The sequence below is a fragment of the Colletotrichum karsti genome, assembly GCF_011947395.1.
Source record: "Colletotrichum karsti strain CkLH20 chromosome Unknown Scaffold4, whole genome shotgun sequence".
Lineage (NCBI taxonomy): Eukaryota > Fungi > Ascomycota > Sordariomycetes > Glomerellales > Glomerellaceae > Colletotrichum > Colletotrichum karsti.
This window is the reverse complement of record NW_024065904.1, coordinates 1,310,909-1,328,554: the sequence shown is the minus strand read 5'-3', so window position 1 is coordinate 1,328,554 and position 17,646 is coordinate 1,310,909. Positions and strand designations below refer to the sequence as shown.

Below are 17,646 nucleotides of genomic sequence, written 5' to 3'. Positions count from 1 at the left end.
TTGGGGCGGCGGGCGGCGCGTCACCCATTGAGGCTCAGCTACAGTTCGGGATGATGTGCATATCCCCTGCGCGCGGCGGCCTTCGAATGCCTTGCAGCTGCGGCAAGACCAAATGCCCAACCAGTGGTGCCAGTTCAATCCGTTGGAGATGGCGGGTGGATTTGTTTGCGGTCTTGGCCGTTTTGGTGAACGAGAGGGCGAGTTTCACGGTTCGTTCATTCGTGCTTTATTTGATGCCGCGCCGCGACTAAAAAAAGGTTATGTCGCGCCTTGTCAGCTTGACAGGGAACATAGCACGTCGGATGCCCGGATCGTTTTGTTCGAGAAGACGGACGAGATGGCAGCTAATAGGCGCCAACCTCCAGCTTGAGGGGTAATCGTCTGATTTATGTAGTGCCTGAGCAGAAGTCAAAAGTGACAGTCGGACCTGCTCAACGGCTTTGATCTCTCGTTTTGTCGGTGTCCCGTTTCGACAACGTGTTTTTTTTCGAGTTACGGTCAAGATATTGATTGAATGTTTGGTTACACCCGAGAGAAACGAGTCGCGTCGGCGAACAGCATTTCGACACGACACGTCCAGTGGCAGGTAGAGTAGCCGAATGGTGGCACGGTGAAGGAAGACCCGGCAGTGCGCTTGTAGGGCTCCCCGGGCTGTGGAGATGTCGAAGGGACGGGAAGGACATCTCGACATGGCCTCACCTTCGCAAGCGAGGGAGATTGTCGGCGGGAGGTGAAAAAAGGTTTGGAAGGGGTGGCTTCGAGAACCCCTGCAAGGCGCAACTCAGAGGGCGAGACCCCTGTATTCGGGAGGGACATCAACCTCTTGATTTGTGCTGGGTCCCGGAGGGTTCTGCAAGAAAGATCCATGATCGTTAGTTTGGCATTGGAACCTGAAGTGGGAGGAGGTGAAAATCGAGAGGTCCAGGCCCAGCCTCTTGAATTATGTATGAACGATGCTCGTGTGTGTCGATTTAGGTGACGTGAATTCGTGACGGAGTGGTGGAGCTCTGAATGCGGCCACATTGAGCCATTCTCGTTCCTGTTTGTGTCTGTCACAGTAGCACAGTCAGCTTCGGTCATATCAGGACTCTGATCACTTAACCTGTTTCTGGCATTTGCTCGGTGCCTGGAGTGACAAGAAAAAAAAATCAAAAGGTGAGGTAAAGGTAAGGTAGGTGACAGCCGATGTCTCGCTCCCAGCCCGACCAGCCACAACATATTCCCCAATCCAGGTCCCTGGTGGAGACAGTTGGATACAGGTGGGGTTCTACCGCCCCTCATTCGCCCAGCCACCACACGCGCGGCCTGGGGACCAACCCTGCAGCGCCCTGTCGCCCACAGTGCGGTTTGGCGTTTACGGTTAGGGGACCCTGGCGCTGTCTTCTTTTCCTGGCTTAGCTTCCTCGGGCGGGCTGCCTTCGCCTGCCTCTGCCTCGCAGCTTGCCCGAGCAAGCATCGACATCTTTCCCCGATTCCCCAGTGTGGTTTAGCCGCGACCTGTCGTCCGTTGCAACAGAGCTAGGAATATACCTGTCTCGTAGTGGCTGGAAACCCGTAGCTTCAGGTACCAAGCTCTTGCCTGCAAAGGTATTACAAGGTACCTTAACCGCACTGCAGACTGCACACTCCACTCCAATTGGTAAGGTAACCTGCATGCCGCCCTCCAGTGTCCGGCCCAAAACAATCATCATTCATCATCCTGCTGTGCTGCGCTGCGGCTTGCGCTTTGCTCTCTCTCGGTGCTTCTGCTTTCTGGTGTCTTTTCCACCCTTGCATACCTCTCACTCTCTCTCCTTCACCCTCACTTCACCTCATCTGCTCTTTTTTCACCCACTGACCGCGGCCAATTTTCATTCATTCCACGGCTTCAGCATAGACCCGGGTGTCGACTCCGTTCCTTCTTTCTCATCGTCGGCTACATCGTCGCCAATTCTGTTGTTTGTGTGTCTTTGCTGCTCTGCCGTCATCTTCGAGCCAGGAGCCCTCGATTGTTTTGATACCCTCATCCCAAAAGCTTCGCGACCAATGTAAAGAACGAGCTTTCTCAAGCACCAGCATTTTCTATCTCGAGTTCCTGTTCTTGCGTGGCATACCAGCAGTCACTTGGCCTCTTTTCCTTGTCAACAAGTACAGCCGAATTGACCTCTCAAACAACATATTGAACCACGGTCACAGCAACCACACACCATGTTGGCAGCGGCCAAGTCGAAAACGCATCCCCTCAATGGGATGCACACGGCCGGTATTTTCGCCGACCCCAGTGTCGATGGGCCCTTGATCGGCACGCTGGTCGCTATCGTCGACCGCGCGAAGAACTTGCCCAACCGCAAGACTATCGGGAAGCAGGACCCCTACTGCGCTGCGCGCCTCGGCAAGGAAGCGAAGAGGACGACGACAGATGTTCGAGGAGGTCAAACTCCAAAATGGTACCGCTTCCTCCCCACCCTCGAAACCCTTCGAAACCTCTCCGCGATTCAGCGACGTCGACTAACACAGATCCTCCAGGGACCAAGAGCTCCGTTTCGCCGTTCACGACTCCCCAGACTACTATCAGCTCAAGGTTTCCGTATTTCACGACGACAAGAAGACAGACCTCATCGGAGAGACATGGATCGACCTGAGGGACATCATCGTCCCCGGCGGAGGACAAAACGACCTGTGGCGCAACTTGACCTTCAAGGGCAAGTACGCTGGCGAGGTGCGCATGGAGATCACATATTACGACATCCGCCCGAAGCCTGAGAAACCCGTTGCGAAGCCGAAACCTGTCGATAGCGACCTGTCCGATACCTACTCATCGCAGGGAACGATCCCCCGCAAGCAGATCAAGAGGCGCCCGTTGCCGTCCGACCCCTTCACAGGCGAGGCACCTGCCACCCCGTCCTCGGACCAAGCGCCGACTCCGCCACGCACTGGTGGTCCGCGAGGGCCCAAGGAAATGAGCGCTTCGACATCACCTGCCCCGGAGCCGAGAGAACAGAGTCTTTCTGGCTCCAGACCCATGCCTTCGAAGAAGCCGGCGGCGGCGCAGATCCCCACGCAGTCGCCTCTACAAGCCGTAGAGTATAATACCAACCCGGCCCCGGCAGCTGTGCCTCCGCCAAACCCTCGGAGCAGCCAGCTGGATTTATCTGCGCCGGCATCACCAGCTGCCCTGCCTCAACCTCCAGAGGCTACGCCGCAGCATACCCCCACGAGGCAGGAGCGCTATGACAGCCCGCCTTCGCACCGTGATGAGAGAGACTACAGCCCCAGGTTCTCGTCTCAGGACATTGTTGATCGTGCTCACTACCGTCAAGGCTCAGAACCGCCGCCCCGCGATGCCTATCTTCTCGAGGACCAGCGACATGCGCCTGCTATCGAGGATGAGAGACCGCCGCCACCTCCTGCTCACCGCAGCCGCCACAACAGTGGAAACTCGCAGGATATGGTGGTGAGGGGCTCATTCGATACCCCGCCCAAGTCAGCCAATGCGGCGATGAGACAGGATGTCCTCAGAAACGAGGCTCATCGTTTATCGTTCTCGTCAGCAGCATACCCTGGTCGACCACAGTATCGTGGCTTCGATTCTGCACCGGCAATCACGAACGCGCTCCCTGCTCCTAATGACAGTTATCACGAGTCATCACCGAGACACCACTCCTACGATGGCCATGCCGAGTACAGATCTATGCAGCCGACCGTCGAGGATGTGCCGGAATCCCCCACTCCATCTACCAATAGCAATGCACGAAGGACGTCGAGAGTGCCTCAGTACGACGAGCTGGGTTTCGGGAAGGAACAAAACCCAACGCCGCCGGCCCAGTCCATGGAAGTTGCTCATCGTCAACCTGCGCGCACTTCTCAGTACCAAGACGCGGGATATGACCGCGGCTACGATCAAGTGCCTGCAACGGCACCCCTGAACATCGGCAGCAGAAGCAACACGGGGTCTCGGCAGCGTGGTCAGTCCCCGAACCCTGTCTATGGCAGAGGTGAAGAGATGGGACAAGCTGGCCGCTACAGCACGTCGCCGCGACCGGAATACCAGCCTAGGGGTGACGAACTTGTTTTCGCGGGACGTGGCTCCGCATCCCCAGGCCACTTCAGCACGTCACCTCAGCCAGAGTATCAGCAAGACTACCAGCAGCAACCGGAATATCAGCCGAGAGGCGATGAGTTGGTGCTTGCTGGGAGGGGAAACGTTTCCCCGGCTCATTACAGCACCTCACCGCAGCCGTACGCTCGGGGCGATGAGATGGTCCGTCATCAGCAGGTGTCTCCCATGTCTATGCGAGATCCGAGAGGCGACGAGATGGCTCGTCACCAGCAAGTCTCCCCCATCGCTACGAGGGATCTCAGAGGCGACGAAATGGTTCGCCATCAGCAGGTCTCGCCTATAGCCTCGCGGGATTTCGCGCCCAGCCCGGGAGACATGGCACCGTACAACTCACGAAGCCAGAACTCATACGTCTCCCAGCGATCCGAGCTTTCAGGCACTGAGATCCAGGCGACGGGGGTTCCTTCTGTTCCAGCATCTCTGGTACCGGGAGTGGACCCTTCCCTTGCTCAGGATGTTTCCGATCGCATCTACGAGGACCGACGCCAGACAAGGCGGTACACGACCGAGAGCGTCACGACACCGACTCGCGGAAGACAGCACAGTCAACCTGTGGGGTACAACGACCAGACTTACGTCCCGCCTGGCCATGATCATCGGTCGTCCATGGCTTATGGAGGCCAGATGACCAGAGCGCGTGGTGCATCGCCTCAACCTCCGCCTCAGCATATGAGAGGGCGAGGCGTTTCGCCGCAGCCGTATGCCAACGACATGAGAGGAAGAGGTGTATCGCCGCAGCCGTACGCCAATGATATGAGAGGACGAGGCGTTTCGCCGCAACCATACGCCAACGAAGTGAGAGGAAGAGGAGTGTCGCCGCAGCCATATGCTAACGACATGAGAGGAAGAGGCGTCTCTCCCCAGCCGTATGCGCATGACATGAGAGGACGTGGCGTCTCGCCCAACCCGCATCACGCTCGTGGCATCTCCGTGAGTCCTCATCCTCAACAAAGAGCCCGAGGTCTTTCGCCAGTTCCGCCCCAACAGTCGAGAAGGGGAATTTCTCCCAGTCCTCACCACACGATCAAGCGAAAATCTGTCAGCCCTGTGCCCCCTCCGTCCGAGCATCGCAGGTTGTCTGGAATTCCGTTCGGACCAGACTCCTACGATGCGCTGAACCCGACGGCATCCAGTATCAGCGATGTTTCGAGGCCCGACCCCGACGAAAAGATCATTACCCACGACGGCCGTGAAATCGACCCTTCGGATCATCTGCCCATGGACACATGGGCGCCGGAACCTGAGCCAAAGGGCCCGAAGACACCAGCTACGGCGTCCGTCCGTTCGAGGGCGTCTCCGGCTGGGGCCCAGCCAATGCCTACCAGCGGTCGCCGGCAGCTTCGTATCGCGGGTCGGCCGCAGTCGCAAGCGTCGCCTGTCACCTACCATTCCGACCCGTACAATACCCCGCCAGGACCGGGCAGTGGAGGACGAAACCGGCTGCAGAAGAGAACGCAACGCGCTCTTCCATCCACGTCCCCAGGAGGTCACAGTCCGCTGGCCCCCATCTCTTCCCACAACTACCAAGACAGTGGTAGCGACTTCACTCCGCCGCGCCTGCCACGAGCAAGCACGTGGGACTACCCCAGTGAGAACCACGCGCCTCAGTACGGCAGCTCTCCTGGCGGGATGCGCGGAGGGCCCCCTATCCCGGCCAAGATTCCGTTGCCCGTCATGAGCGGTGCCATGGGCGGCGGCGGCGGCGACCAGGGCGAGTGGGCTCTCATGGAGGAAATGAGCCGCATCGACATCGGCGCGGGACGTTCTAGACGCCACAGGCATTACTAGTCATCATCATCATCATCATCAACCAGCATTGCGAGCGACGGGTTTCATGAGTTACGGCGCGACTTTGACGACGAAACTTGTTTTGTAATTGTACTACATAATGGTTACGGGGGTGGGGTTCTTTGGGATTGGAATACTTTTTTTTCCTTCGGTGGAACTGAAATGGGAAAATGACGGCTTTGGGCTACGGAGGAAATTCTTGGGGCGGAATTTGTTGAGTGGATCGTTCTGTAGAAAGCCGAATTCCATCTTTTTCACTTGAACTTCTCTGAAGACTTCGCTGTGGTGAGAAGTTGCTCCTCCTCGGTGCGCTAACTTGTGCATCGTGGGTGATGCTTGACGCGATGTTGTCACGCAGGTATCCTGGGTTACTGTTTTCGAACGGACGTCGCTTGGGTTATTTTCTCGCTTTTAGAGGTGTAGGTGTATAATTCCTTGCTCCAGGTGGACTATGGCATCGCGCTTGTTGTTTGAGGGTATTGCTGTGATCGCTGTCGTCGTGGCCTCCGTCACGGTTTTCTTCTTCGTCATCGTCGTCAGCGGGTTCTTTAGGGTCAAAGCAGTTATCATCATAGCTGATTCGTGAGGAGGAGCATGAAAACCTGCTCTTGGTGAAAGGGCGTATGTCTATTGTCTCCTTGGGCAACATTCATGATGTACTGCTGGAGAGTAGCAAGGTGATGTAGATGTAGATGGCATTCTTGCTTAAATGTGTACTCGTTGGGTATGGCGAGATATCAATGACCAGATTATAAGGGTGGCTGCATTGTATTGCGCGGCATATTGCATTTGTTGATGGCATTCTTGCTAAGTTTTCGTGAGCTTTAGGGGTTGGGAAAATGGGGGGCTGGGTGTGTAGTGGCGTGATGTAGGTGTCTTTTGGGTTTGATTGTGATGCAATGATTCTTACGTCTATCACGTTGATCTGGAAATGCGTCTGGCTTGGGTTGTGTCTAGGTTGTATTCGTGAGTAAGGTGAGAGTCGTTCTCGTCTATAATCAACTGTGTTTGTCCTGGATGGGCAGATTGTTTGTTGACGGTCTTCTCTTGATCTTCTCTATGAAACTACATCGTCGATGGTATATTCGTTATTCAGACATGTGTGAAGCGTGCTAATTAATATGGCAGACCTCTAAGTGAGTTGGTTGACACGTCTTGTTTGCACTGAGTAGATGCTAGAAACGCTCAAACAATAGCCATAAGGAAGGGCGTACTGGGACCGTTACAAATGCTGTTGGCGACGAGAATATCAGTATGATATGTGAAATGGCTGTAACCTCTTTAATGGAGCGGACAGCTATGTAGAATATCAGTAGTAGCAACTGGCAACGAGAAACTCCGGGCCTTGGTATCTTTGTTGGTATCTCAGGGAGGCTTGACGATGAGTTTGGTTTGACTGATACTGGCTTGTTAAGCAGTGTTGCGAGAACGTGTAACTTGAAGTATTCTCGAGTTGTTGTAAGAGCAATGCCAGCAGGGGTGATTATACTCCGTGAGTCTACCTAGTGAGAAGGAGGTTGACTACCACAGGCTACGTCATACTATGTTGAATCTTAAAACCACGACCCCTGCTTCGCATCCAATCGCAAAAACCTGCTTCCTCAACATTGCTAACTTCGGAACTAGAGCGCGGTAGCTTTTGGGTAGCGCCAGCAGCTTTTCGCCTTTCCAAGTTATCCACTGATCGCGAATACCTTCTGATTCTTCATAGCCAAGTCCCACGTACGTAATGGGTTGAAACCATGACGCTTTGTCCTCCTCCAAAACTATGTCTCCGGCATTTGTGCGCAGGATCCTGCCATGAAGAGAAATGGGAGAGAAGCAATCTAAGTAGAATTTTAACCGGAATTCCAGAAAGGTGTCTCTTTCCATGTCCCATATCCAAACGTGGAAACACTCTAGCAATACCACCAGTTTATCATCTTGAGAGATGATGCTTCGTACTGAAAGTGTATGTTGATGGACAATGACCGATTCGAGTTGACCAGTTATCAGAGAATAAATTCTGGCTGATGAGCCCAGATAAACCAAGATTGACTTTCGTTGGTTGAAAAAGGCGAAATGTTCAACTTTTTCTCCAGGCTCATCAATCAGAACCTTACATTCACCAGTCAACACGTCCCAGCCCTGTAGAACTCCCGAAGATAGACAGAAAATATGATCATTATCAGGACTGAGCAAGATCATGGGATCAAGGTCCTTGTGATCGTGAAAGACTTTGAATTCATGGACGCGCTCCCCAGAAAGGACACACCATAAGGTGATTGAGACTGGAGATCCAGTGACTGTGTAGCCATCCTCAAAGGTTGTTATAAGGAAATCTCCAGTAGATGATGCCAAGAATCGACGGGGGTAACGTTGCATCTTAATCGTTTGAACACATTTGCTGGTCATAATGTCAAAGACACAAATCTGCTTGAAGTCCCCAACGAACAAAACTTTGCCATCGGCTGAAAGTGTAGCATCATCCAACCGATCACTAGTAAATACCATGTGTGGTGAGCTTCTGCGTATGTCGAACACTTCAAGTCTTGTTTCAGTACGCCCGACTACGTAGTCTGCGTTGGGCGAAAAGGATACCAGATATGGGACATCCAAGCCGAATGGCTTCTGGGCTTTTGAAGTAGAGTCGGTAATATCCCAGATTCGGATCGCTACATCAATGAGAAAATCTGGAAACTCGAAGAGCTGCTGGGAGTTGTTGATAAAAAACAACATCCCGATATTCTTAGCTTGCAACACCCGCAAACATGTTCCGGTAGTGATATCTGTGACCACTATTGCATCGCTCAATGTGTGAGCTAAAAGGCGGTTGTCGTTTGAAATACAGAGTAGCGCCTTTGAGTAGTCTCCGGTGTCTTGTGGGGGGATTGATTGTACCAACTCCCCACTGACAGACTTGAAGATTTGGATAGACCCCGCCAAGGCTGCGAGGATTTCGCCATCTGGTGAAAAGTTTGCCGCTACCGACTGACTTGGTTGTGATGCGAGATGAAATCTTGCAATTATGTCTCCAGAGCCGACATTTCGGACTATGTAAAACGGCGCTTCGTCCGTGAGACAGATATGTCGTTCTGCGCTGTAAGCTATGACGAAGCCCAGGTCGGTTCTCTCGATGAACTTATTTGAATGCATGTCCCAGACACATAACAATCTGGAGGTCTTTCCTGCATGGCGCGTTAGGCCAAAAATGACAACCTGTGTGTTGTCTCTTGAGAACCAGATCTTATCGGCGTAACAGTTGAAGTGAACAGTTTGTAGACACTGTCCTGTGTTTAGGTCCATGATGCTTGCTCGAGTGGGTGTTGTGTATGCTATGACTTTGCCATCGTGAGAAAAGGCCAAACGTCTTATCCTGTCTTCTTCCATATCAATCCCCATAGTCTGGAGGCGCCGGCTGGTTGCACGTTCGTAGATTACGATTCTGTTGTCTTTGGGAAACTCAGAAACCATCGCAATACGGCTTTCGTCGGAAGAGAGTGCTACTGCGCCTAGGTGTCTGAATTCATCTTGTTGGAAAGTATGGTAAGCTGCATCCCAGTCTTCTTTCACTCCACAGGCGTAACTGACCCAAGCTGGCATCTCCTTCTCGAAGCTTTTCCTCACCAAGCTTCGTGTAGGGCTGAAGATGAGTGCTGAGGCGTCCGTTTGCAATGGGAACCGTCGTATTGTGGAAGCATGGAAAAGAAGGAAATGGCGCGCATCCTGGACATAGTTGAGAAGACCATGAGCCTTGGTGCCATCTGCCTCTTGTCTGCTCTTTTTGGTTTGTTAGCGGAGATGAATGTAGTAGTTCGCGTGCAACTTGGAGGGACTTACCCTGACAATTTGCAGAAGCCTCCCCGAAGATGTGATTCCTTCACCCATTGCCCTTAGAAGACTCAGCGCCTCTAACCAGTAAAGGAAATGCGTCTTGAGAAAGGTCTCTAGTCCTCCACCGTCGACGAGGATATTCAGTTGATCATCGTTGCCTGCTACACAAGCCTCAAGATGGTCTACCCAGTACACGCAAGAGTAGCTGAGGGCAGATAGAGCATTGTTGAGGGGATTTTTGACATCATTGATATGGATGCCGAATGAGTCTAGAGATCCAGGGGTTTCAAGACGATACATATCTCGATGAAGTCCTGTCATCAGGCTCATGATAGACCTGTGGAAGATTCCATAATAAGCATGAGAAGCGCCCTTTGGGAAAACAGCCTCAGCTTGTGGACCATTAAGATATTCTTTGGCTGATTGGTGGACGAAGTAGACGGTTTCGTTTCGAATTTTGAGAAACGAGCCGCACAAGTTGACGATTGGTTTGAGTATACTGGCTAAACGCTCCTCAGAAAGCGCTTTAGATCTCAGAGCCGGGGTTAAGTCGATGCAAGCCACCATTTCCAGAAAGGTGATGGGCCGATGGACAAGAGCAAGACAAGATAAGACTTGTCTGCATAAGTCTGCCTGTTTTCCTTGAGTGACTTGGTTCATCATCTTGCTGTAGAGGTCATCTAGTCCAGCTGGGAACTCATTCAGAACCTCTTCGGCCCAGAAAGGATCACCTTCGGTGTCGCGTAGCGCTTTGCAAACCAAGGCTACCCAAAGATACGTCTCTTCAGCCTTGGAAAGCAATTGAGTTTCAACTTGAGCACGGAACCCATCATCGTAGCCTTTCTCGTGGGCAAGGCTGTTGACCTGGTAGCTGATATAGCCGCGAACAGCCAGTGAAATGAGATCCGCGTTGTTTTCGAGGGACAAGGATCGGACAGTTTCTTTCTTCTCAAAGAATGATCCAATGCTACTCCAGTTTCGACTTGTGACGATCCATCTGAGATTTGGTTGTTCCGAAGCTTTATTGATGATGAACTTCATGAGTCGGTCGCGATCTTCCTGACACTCGTCCAAAGCGTCGATCAGCAGATAAGTCGTCCCTTGATCTAGGGAACTGACCATTTGGGTCAAGATCTTGGATAGATCCGCCCATGACCCGTTGTCGGTGAAAAGTTTTGTTCCTTTCACATCGTAAACCTCGCGAACATGCTTGATAAGGTCAGGACGCTTCCTTGCAAGGTCATACACGATCCCACGTAGAACCGCGGTGAACGTGTTTGAATTCGGCTGATCGGCCTGACAGAAGAAATACGACAGAGTGTCGGTCTGCGGAAGCCGGTGCTGGATCGAGTTGATGATACCACACAGAAGCATGGTCTTTCCCTTGCCGGGATCGCCATGGATCCATAGGGCACGGCTTTCGTCTTCTTCGTGCCATTTCCGAAAATCGTCGTTCTCGAAAACCCACTCACACGACTCCTCGAACAAGCCACCTTTGACGTCTTCGATCTCTTCTTTCGCGATTCTTGGATCTTGAAGAAGCACGTCCTTGAGGCATTGCTGGTCGAGTTGGCTGAGTTGCAACGTCAACTGCGCTTGCATGACACTGAGGACGTTCTCGAAAAACTCCGACTCCTTCTCTTTCGCGAACGCGAGGATTTCTTTCAGGTTCGAGTTGACTTCTGTCAAGTTTTGGTATTCGACGTCCCGATAAATGTCTTCTTCGGACTTCTTGATCGCCTTCAGGCTGTCTTCCCACTGATCCAATTTGAGGGCGTTCCGAAGGCCAGCCAGGATCCTGTTCTTGAAGTATGAACAGACGCTCCTCATGAGGAAAGTCAGAAGCGCCGTATACAGGGTGACGATCTTGTCTTCAAGAAGATTGAGGAGCCCAGAATCCGATTCTTTGCCGTTGTCAATCTTGCGTGAAAGTTGATTCTCCAACTCGCAGTACCATTTCATGCGAGTGATGACGTGGACCATTCCGTCGCGTTGAGCTTTGCTCTCGGTGATGGGATTCTTGAACAGCTGTGGGTGATCACTCAGTCAGAATCTGTACATGTCGTTCACACAGTGATGGGTTCTCAACGTACTTGCAGTGCAGCGCACACCCCAGCCCAAGGAAGAGCTGCTTGTGGGAAGGTCTGGATCACGGGGGCCCCGAGCTCCCGGGCAAGATCGACGACCCCCATGACCTCTTCAGCACGCTTCGTTCCTCTGGCTTCTTTTTCTGTTCGGTCGAGTGCAGTCTGTGCGATGTTCTCCATCTGCTGCCTACGACGCTTGTGGCCTGCATGATCGATCTCGGTCTGAGGGCTCGATGTATCCTGGGCCGGCGCATCTTCCGCCCCAGCTTCCTGGTGTAAGAGCCTCTCATACTCGCTGACAAGCTTGGCATCGGTACTTTTGAGGTCATCGTATGCCTTGTTCCATGCATCAAGGCGTGCCTTTGGCTCTGTTGCAGGAATAGCGTCCGGCGAGCTGGTCGGTCCAGCGGCCGGAGGTTGGGGTTCATCGCGGGATTCGGACGGCGGGCGGGGACTTGGAGACGCTCGGGGAGTGCTTGACGATGTCGGGACGTTGCGTTCATCGGGCGGGTCCCGGGAGCGGCCGACGGCCAACCTCAACCGTTTGCGTAGGCCCATGGTTCTCACGGTCCTCTGCCGAACGCATCCAAGAATGAGTCGATGTTAGGATGAGCTTTGCGGGGTAATGTGAGATTCCAACATCAGGCTCCATGGCCAAAAAAGGACCCATGCATCAGTATGCAGGCTGATTATTTAGGCGATAACGCCGAGTTGGTTCTCCGCGGTGATTTGCTACGACGTTGGTTGGTGGCATCCTGATTGGGTGGCCTGCTCCATCACGCAGACATAGACACATAGCTGAAGTGACGGGCCTTGATTGGAAAAGAAAATCAAACAACAGTGAAGCTGAAATACACGGGAACGGTTACACGCTGCCAGTTGACCATAGTCCACTAGCTCATGACATACCTAACGGCACATACATAAACGAGGGAAAGCCTAATCTTAACGGAGATGGATTTGACTTTGATAGCCAAAATGCGTCACGGAGGGATCACACTCATTAGCAGTGCGGCATATTTTACTTGATTTTGAAGGGTCGCCAATCTCGATATGAGCTGTATAATGAGAACAGTTGACTCATTTTGAACCATTTTCTCCGCCTCTGTGAATCCTATGGCCATGAACTCTAATTTGAGTATGGAGATCTAATACTTGATAGAGTATCCTTATGCTGTGGCTCACATGCGGCCCCGCTGAATGAGTCTTCAGTAAAAAGTCAAATCAATCAAAATGGCCATGAACCTGGATGGAAACTGTTAAGTTGTTTTTTTCAACGGTAGTGTTTTCTGCTACATCATTAGGTTCTAGACATCTTTTCTATCTATAAAACCCCAGTATGCCACTTCTTCTTTCCCCAATCTGCCTCGGATCGAAAGAACATACAGTCACACCTTTTAACGCCATCTCCTCTTCGTCACAATGGCAACCGAATTTCCCTCCACCTACCAGCAATACAAGTACAAAACATCTCAGGCGCTAGGATGGCTCATTACAGCGGCGACTGAGCTGGGCATTGCGAGCGGTACCCAGGCGAGTTACGGCGTACAAGAAATGGTTTACCTCGCAAAATCCTGTGCTCTGGCCGGACGCCCAATGCCCAAAAAGCAAAGGAGATGGCTAAAGGAAGCGATCAGCTTGCGTCGCCGTGTCTCGGAGCGGTTTCGAGAACACGGGTGTAAGGAGTCCAACTCCACGCACGCGTTTTTCAACGAGAAACTGCAGTCGATCTTGGATCACTTCAACCCATCCAATGCTGTTGGGGTTCCTGGCTCCATTCAGCCCCAGCAGGAACCCGGGACGTCTGATTCACAAGCTGCGCGGAATTATTTCTTCGTACTGGGGGAAAAACACACACCCGGAGAAAACGTCGACAATGACACCGATGGCGATTGCTCCAAGCAAATCGTCACCGAGCACTCATCTGAAGCGGCCGGCTCAACAACGAATTCTTCGCCGGCCAAAGCAAACCCTATTGCTGACGACCCTCTCATGGAGCTTTTCTGTCTACTGGACGATGCTAGTGAGATCAGGACACATTTCAAACAACTCTGGAGCCGATACTGCCAAGCCGAAACGGATCTCGTGACCGCTGCCTTCGTCACCCAGTACGCCTTTCGACACCTGGACATCTTGCAAGAGAACTTCAACCAGAAACATCATTCATTGAGAAGCCACCGCAGCAAGATTCTCTTCATCTACTACCAGGCTTGCTTGGGGGGTTCTGTCTTTGAGGAGTTTTGCAAAGAGAGCCACGAGGACTTGAACAAACGTCTGAAGGAGACGGGCTGGCAGCCCCACAAGGAATTGAGAGACTGGACGATGGACCACGAGGACCGCCTCATGAAATCGCTTTTCAAGGCGATGGGAAAGCCTAAAGAGTCAGCGACAGACGAATGGCTCGGGTCATTGTTCGAAGATCACGACGGTCATTGCGATATCAATACCCCTGTTGCGGATCTTCGTCGCCTGCTCGACCTTTGGGCTGAAGCAGATGAATATCCAGACGAAACAGCTGACATGGATTATCTGACAGCCAAGTTCAAGTGTATGCGCTCTTCAGAAGGCAAAGTATGGTCCACATACGAAGTCTTCATGATCCGTGTGGTACTCGACGTCCTTGACACGGAAGGACTACAGGAATACATCGACGCCGATATAAAGAGATACATGAGTCATAGCAGAGTCTCATACATGAAGAGGGATCATGAATCCAGCGTGGCCGAGAAGAACAAGGATCTCAATAAGTCTGAAGAGGATTGTTCTGTCAACCCTCACTTGGGGTCCTGCTTTCCTGTTTTGGAATCGCGTCTGTCGGCCTCCAGATCATTCGTTTTCAACCCCATACTTCTGGGGGCCGTTCTTCACGCGTTTACGGAGATCAGCAACATGCAAGAAATGGATTGGATGAGCGAAGGCGGTGATCTGACCTACGCGGCTCACTGGTACCACAGGTCTCGCGTCATTCGACCAGATAAAGGCTTCAGCTGGCCTGACATGGACGCAGCGATATACTTGCAAAGGGTCCAGCTGTTTTCTTCCTCCGATCTGCCGATGACTGATCGCCAGTGCTGTGTCCGCATGTATCTCTCCTTCGGGTTGAAGTTGCACGAGATCACCTGCGAACCCGACGAGGCCAAGCTCATCAAAAAAGTCGGCAACCGGAAATCCGCTTACGAAGTTTTGAGGCTGAAGATCAAGGCACTACGTTCCGGCCCAAAATCCGCCCATAACGAGAAAAAAGCAAATGAAGCAGTGGAAGAATACCGTGCAAAGCGAAATACGCCGGGCAGGAAACGCGAGCTATACATACCATCGCTTTACGACCATACGAGAAACAGGCTCCCTATGCCTCATTCAAATGCACGCGAGGCCCGTACAAAGCTCGAGGAGGCAGATCAGAAGTCAATGGCGGGTGGTGTGTCGTGCTCAAAGCACCTCACTCAGTTGGAGAAGGTGATCCGGGACAATGTTGCAATCATGTTCTTCGACTTCCACGGCCTCGACACAATTGTCAAACGGGGGCTTCTTGCAAGGGCCGCTCGCGGATTCCACACGGAACTTACATGTGATTTGGGAAACATGAGTTTGTCTGGCTTCAACTCGCCTTATGCCCAGAACCTGGGAACCATTCTTGACGACGAACGGTGCAAGACAAGCAACATCACTACGGAATGGAGGGAGTTTTGCAAGGGGGTTAATATCAAGATACCTGACGAGCTGGCTTAGATACGAGCCAGGCCAGACTTGGATATGCGCGAGTTGGGTGGTAGTTCAGAACCTGTACTAGTCGGCGTTGTTAGGAAAACGAATACAGATTGTAAACATCAAATATCTGACACTGCATTGTACACATCTTAGATTTTCAATGCCCCAAAAACATCCATTCCAGCTCATGATGTATCCAAGCTGGAACACTTCAATATTCTAGCGGCCGGTGGGTTGAATACAACCACAACCTAACACCTCCACCCCTCGGCATCGAATCCCGATATGGGAAAGACCTCAACCGCATTTCCCGTCTCCGCGTACCCGGAACTAGGACCAAAGGCTCGGTCTGTGTGTGTCTGTCCATCACTTGCCTTGAACAAACTCTTACTCCGCACGTCAACTCCCGCTGACAGATTGAGCGTTGGACGGACTTGAACCTTTCCCCGAAAGACCGCGTGGGGAAAAGAGGAACGTCAAGGATGCGCCGCTTCCGACCCTGGACGGGGAGCTGCGATTTACAAAGTCCCGGCGGCGGCGGGGCGTGTGGGAGCCGACGATGCGGAGCTTGTACGAGTCGGTGAGGGACGGGAATCATGCGTTTTGGACGGATGGGATCGTGAGGTTCGAAACTCCGTGTCCGACTTCTGCGATGGAGATGACTATAGATATATATAAATGCCATCTTGCAGGTTTTGAAATTGGAAGTATTTGAATTGAAGGTCATTCTACTCAGACACCATCTGCACTTATCGTGAAACTTTATTCTAGCTCAAAGCCGCAACGCCACAAGAACTTACACGCCAACTTCACTCCATTTCAAGATGGAATACGACACCAAAGAGAAGATCGCGCCGCTAGGCATCCTCACGTAAGTCCATCCTCAACCTCACCTCCTGACAAAGATTAACCTCAACAACAGCGAGGAGTTCAAAGAAGTCAGCACCAATCAACCCTCTTCTCAACCATCATGTAACTAACATCACAACCTCAAACAGCACATGAAAAAGCACCCCTTCCCTCCCATAACAGCCCCCTCCCCCTCCGACCGCGCCCTCATGGACGCCGCGCGCATCGCATCCCAACCCCCCGCGACACCGACAGAATACTCCATCAAGATCCCCATGCGCGACGGCCACCTCTCCGAAGCCCGCGTCCACAAGCCCCCCTCCTCCTCCCCCGGGACCAAAACACCCCTCCTCGTCCTCCTCTTCGGCGGCGGCTTCATGTTCGGCGACTGCGACCAACTCACCCCCTACGCCCGCCTCGCCTCCTCCCTCCTCGACATCACGGTCCTCAACCTCTCCTACCGCCGCGCCCCCGAACACCCCTTCCCAACCGCGCCGCACGACGTCTGGGACGCCGTCCAGTGGATCACGCGCCACGCCGACACCACGCTCGACGTCGACCTCCCCTCCGGCTTCGTCATCGGCGGCATCTCGGCCGGCGGCAACCTCGCCGCCGTGACGGCCCAAAAGACCCTCGACCACAACCTCAGCCCGCCCCTCACGGGCGTCTGGCTCAGCATCCCCTGGCTCCTCGAACCGCCCATCGTGCCCCCGCCGTTCCGCGACGTCTTCTTCTCGCGGGAACAAGCGGCCTCGGCGCCGGGGCTCGACCGCAAGGCCATGGACCTCTTCAACGAGGCCTACGCGCCCGAGCTGACCTCCGCCGACTTCTCGCCGTTCAACTCCGCGACGGCGCACGCGGGCATGCCGCCGACGTTCGTGCAGGTGTGCGGGGCGGACCCGCTGCGGGACGACGGGCTGATCTACGCGCGTGCGCTGCGGGAGCGCGGGGTGGACGCGCGGGTCGTGGCGTACGCGGGGGTGCCGCACCTGTTTCCGGATTTCTTCCGGATGGAGGCCTTTCAGAAATTTCATTTTGACGTGTTGGAGGGGTTGGCGAGGTTGTTTGGGCGGGAGGTCGGGGCGGGGGAGATCGAGGCTGCGTTGGCGGATAGTCCGTTCGCGCCGGAGGTTTAGGTAGGTTGGGGATGATATCTGAAGACTGATTAGATTGACTCGGAATGGTGTGTTATTGAGAGCGAGGGGAAATACCGTTGGGACAATGTTTGCAACAATGGTGATGTTTAGACCGGTTCATCGTGAGACATTGCAGGCAGCCTGAGCGTAACTCATCGAGGTGACC

At 53.1% G+C, this 17,646-nt stretch overlaps 4 protein-coding genes across 4 annotated transcripts; 3 read left to right on the top strand and 1 right to left on the bottom strand.

Annotated features, from left to right (window-relative positions):
* Positions 1–2,187: 2,187 nt before the first annotated feature.
* Positions 2,188–5,887, top strand: CkaCkLH20_01922 (uncharacterized protein; the record flags this gene model as incomplete). Its single annotated transcript, XM_038884641.1, has 2 exons — positions 2,188–2,426; positions 2,506–5,887. 2 exons carry the CDS (start codon positions 2,188–2,190, stop codon positions 5,885–5,887), a joined length of 3,621 nt encoding a protein of 1,206 aa, XP_038750341.1.
* Positions 5,888–9,658: 3,771 nt separating this feature from the next.
* On the bottom strand, positions 9,659–12,345 carry CkaCkLH20_01921 (uncharacterized protein; the record flags this gene model as incomplete). Its single annotated transcript, XM_038884640.1, has 2 exons — positions 9,659–11,728; positions 11,794–12,345. The coding sequence occupies 2 exons, from the start codon at positions 12,343–12,345 to the stop codon at positions 9,659–9,661; spliced, it is 2,622 nt and encodes an 873-aa protein (XP_038750340.1).
* Positions 12,346–13,209: 864 nt separating this feature from the next.
* On the top strand, positions 13,210–15,516 carry CkaCkLH20_01920 (uncharacterized protein; the record flags this gene model as incomplete). The annotated part of the gene is made up of 1 exon (XM_038884639.1): positions 13,210–15,516. The coding sequence occupies one exon, from the start codon at positions 13,210–13,212 to the stop codon at positions 15,514–15,516; it is 2,307 nt and encodes a 768-aa protein (XP_038750339.1).
* An 803-nt stretch (positions 15,517–16,319) lies between these two features.
* Positions 16,320–17,480, top strand: CkaCkLH20_01919 (uncharacterized protein; the record flags this gene model as incomplete). The annotated part of the gene is made up of 3 exons (XM_038884638.1): positions 16,320–16,366; positions 16,418–16,467; positions 16,528–17,480. 3 exons carry the CDS (start codon positions 16,320–16,322, stop codon positions 17,478–17,480), a joined length of 1,050 nt encoding a protein of 349 aa, XP_038750338.1.
* Between the last annotated feature and the right edge of the window lie 166 nt (positions 17,481–17,646).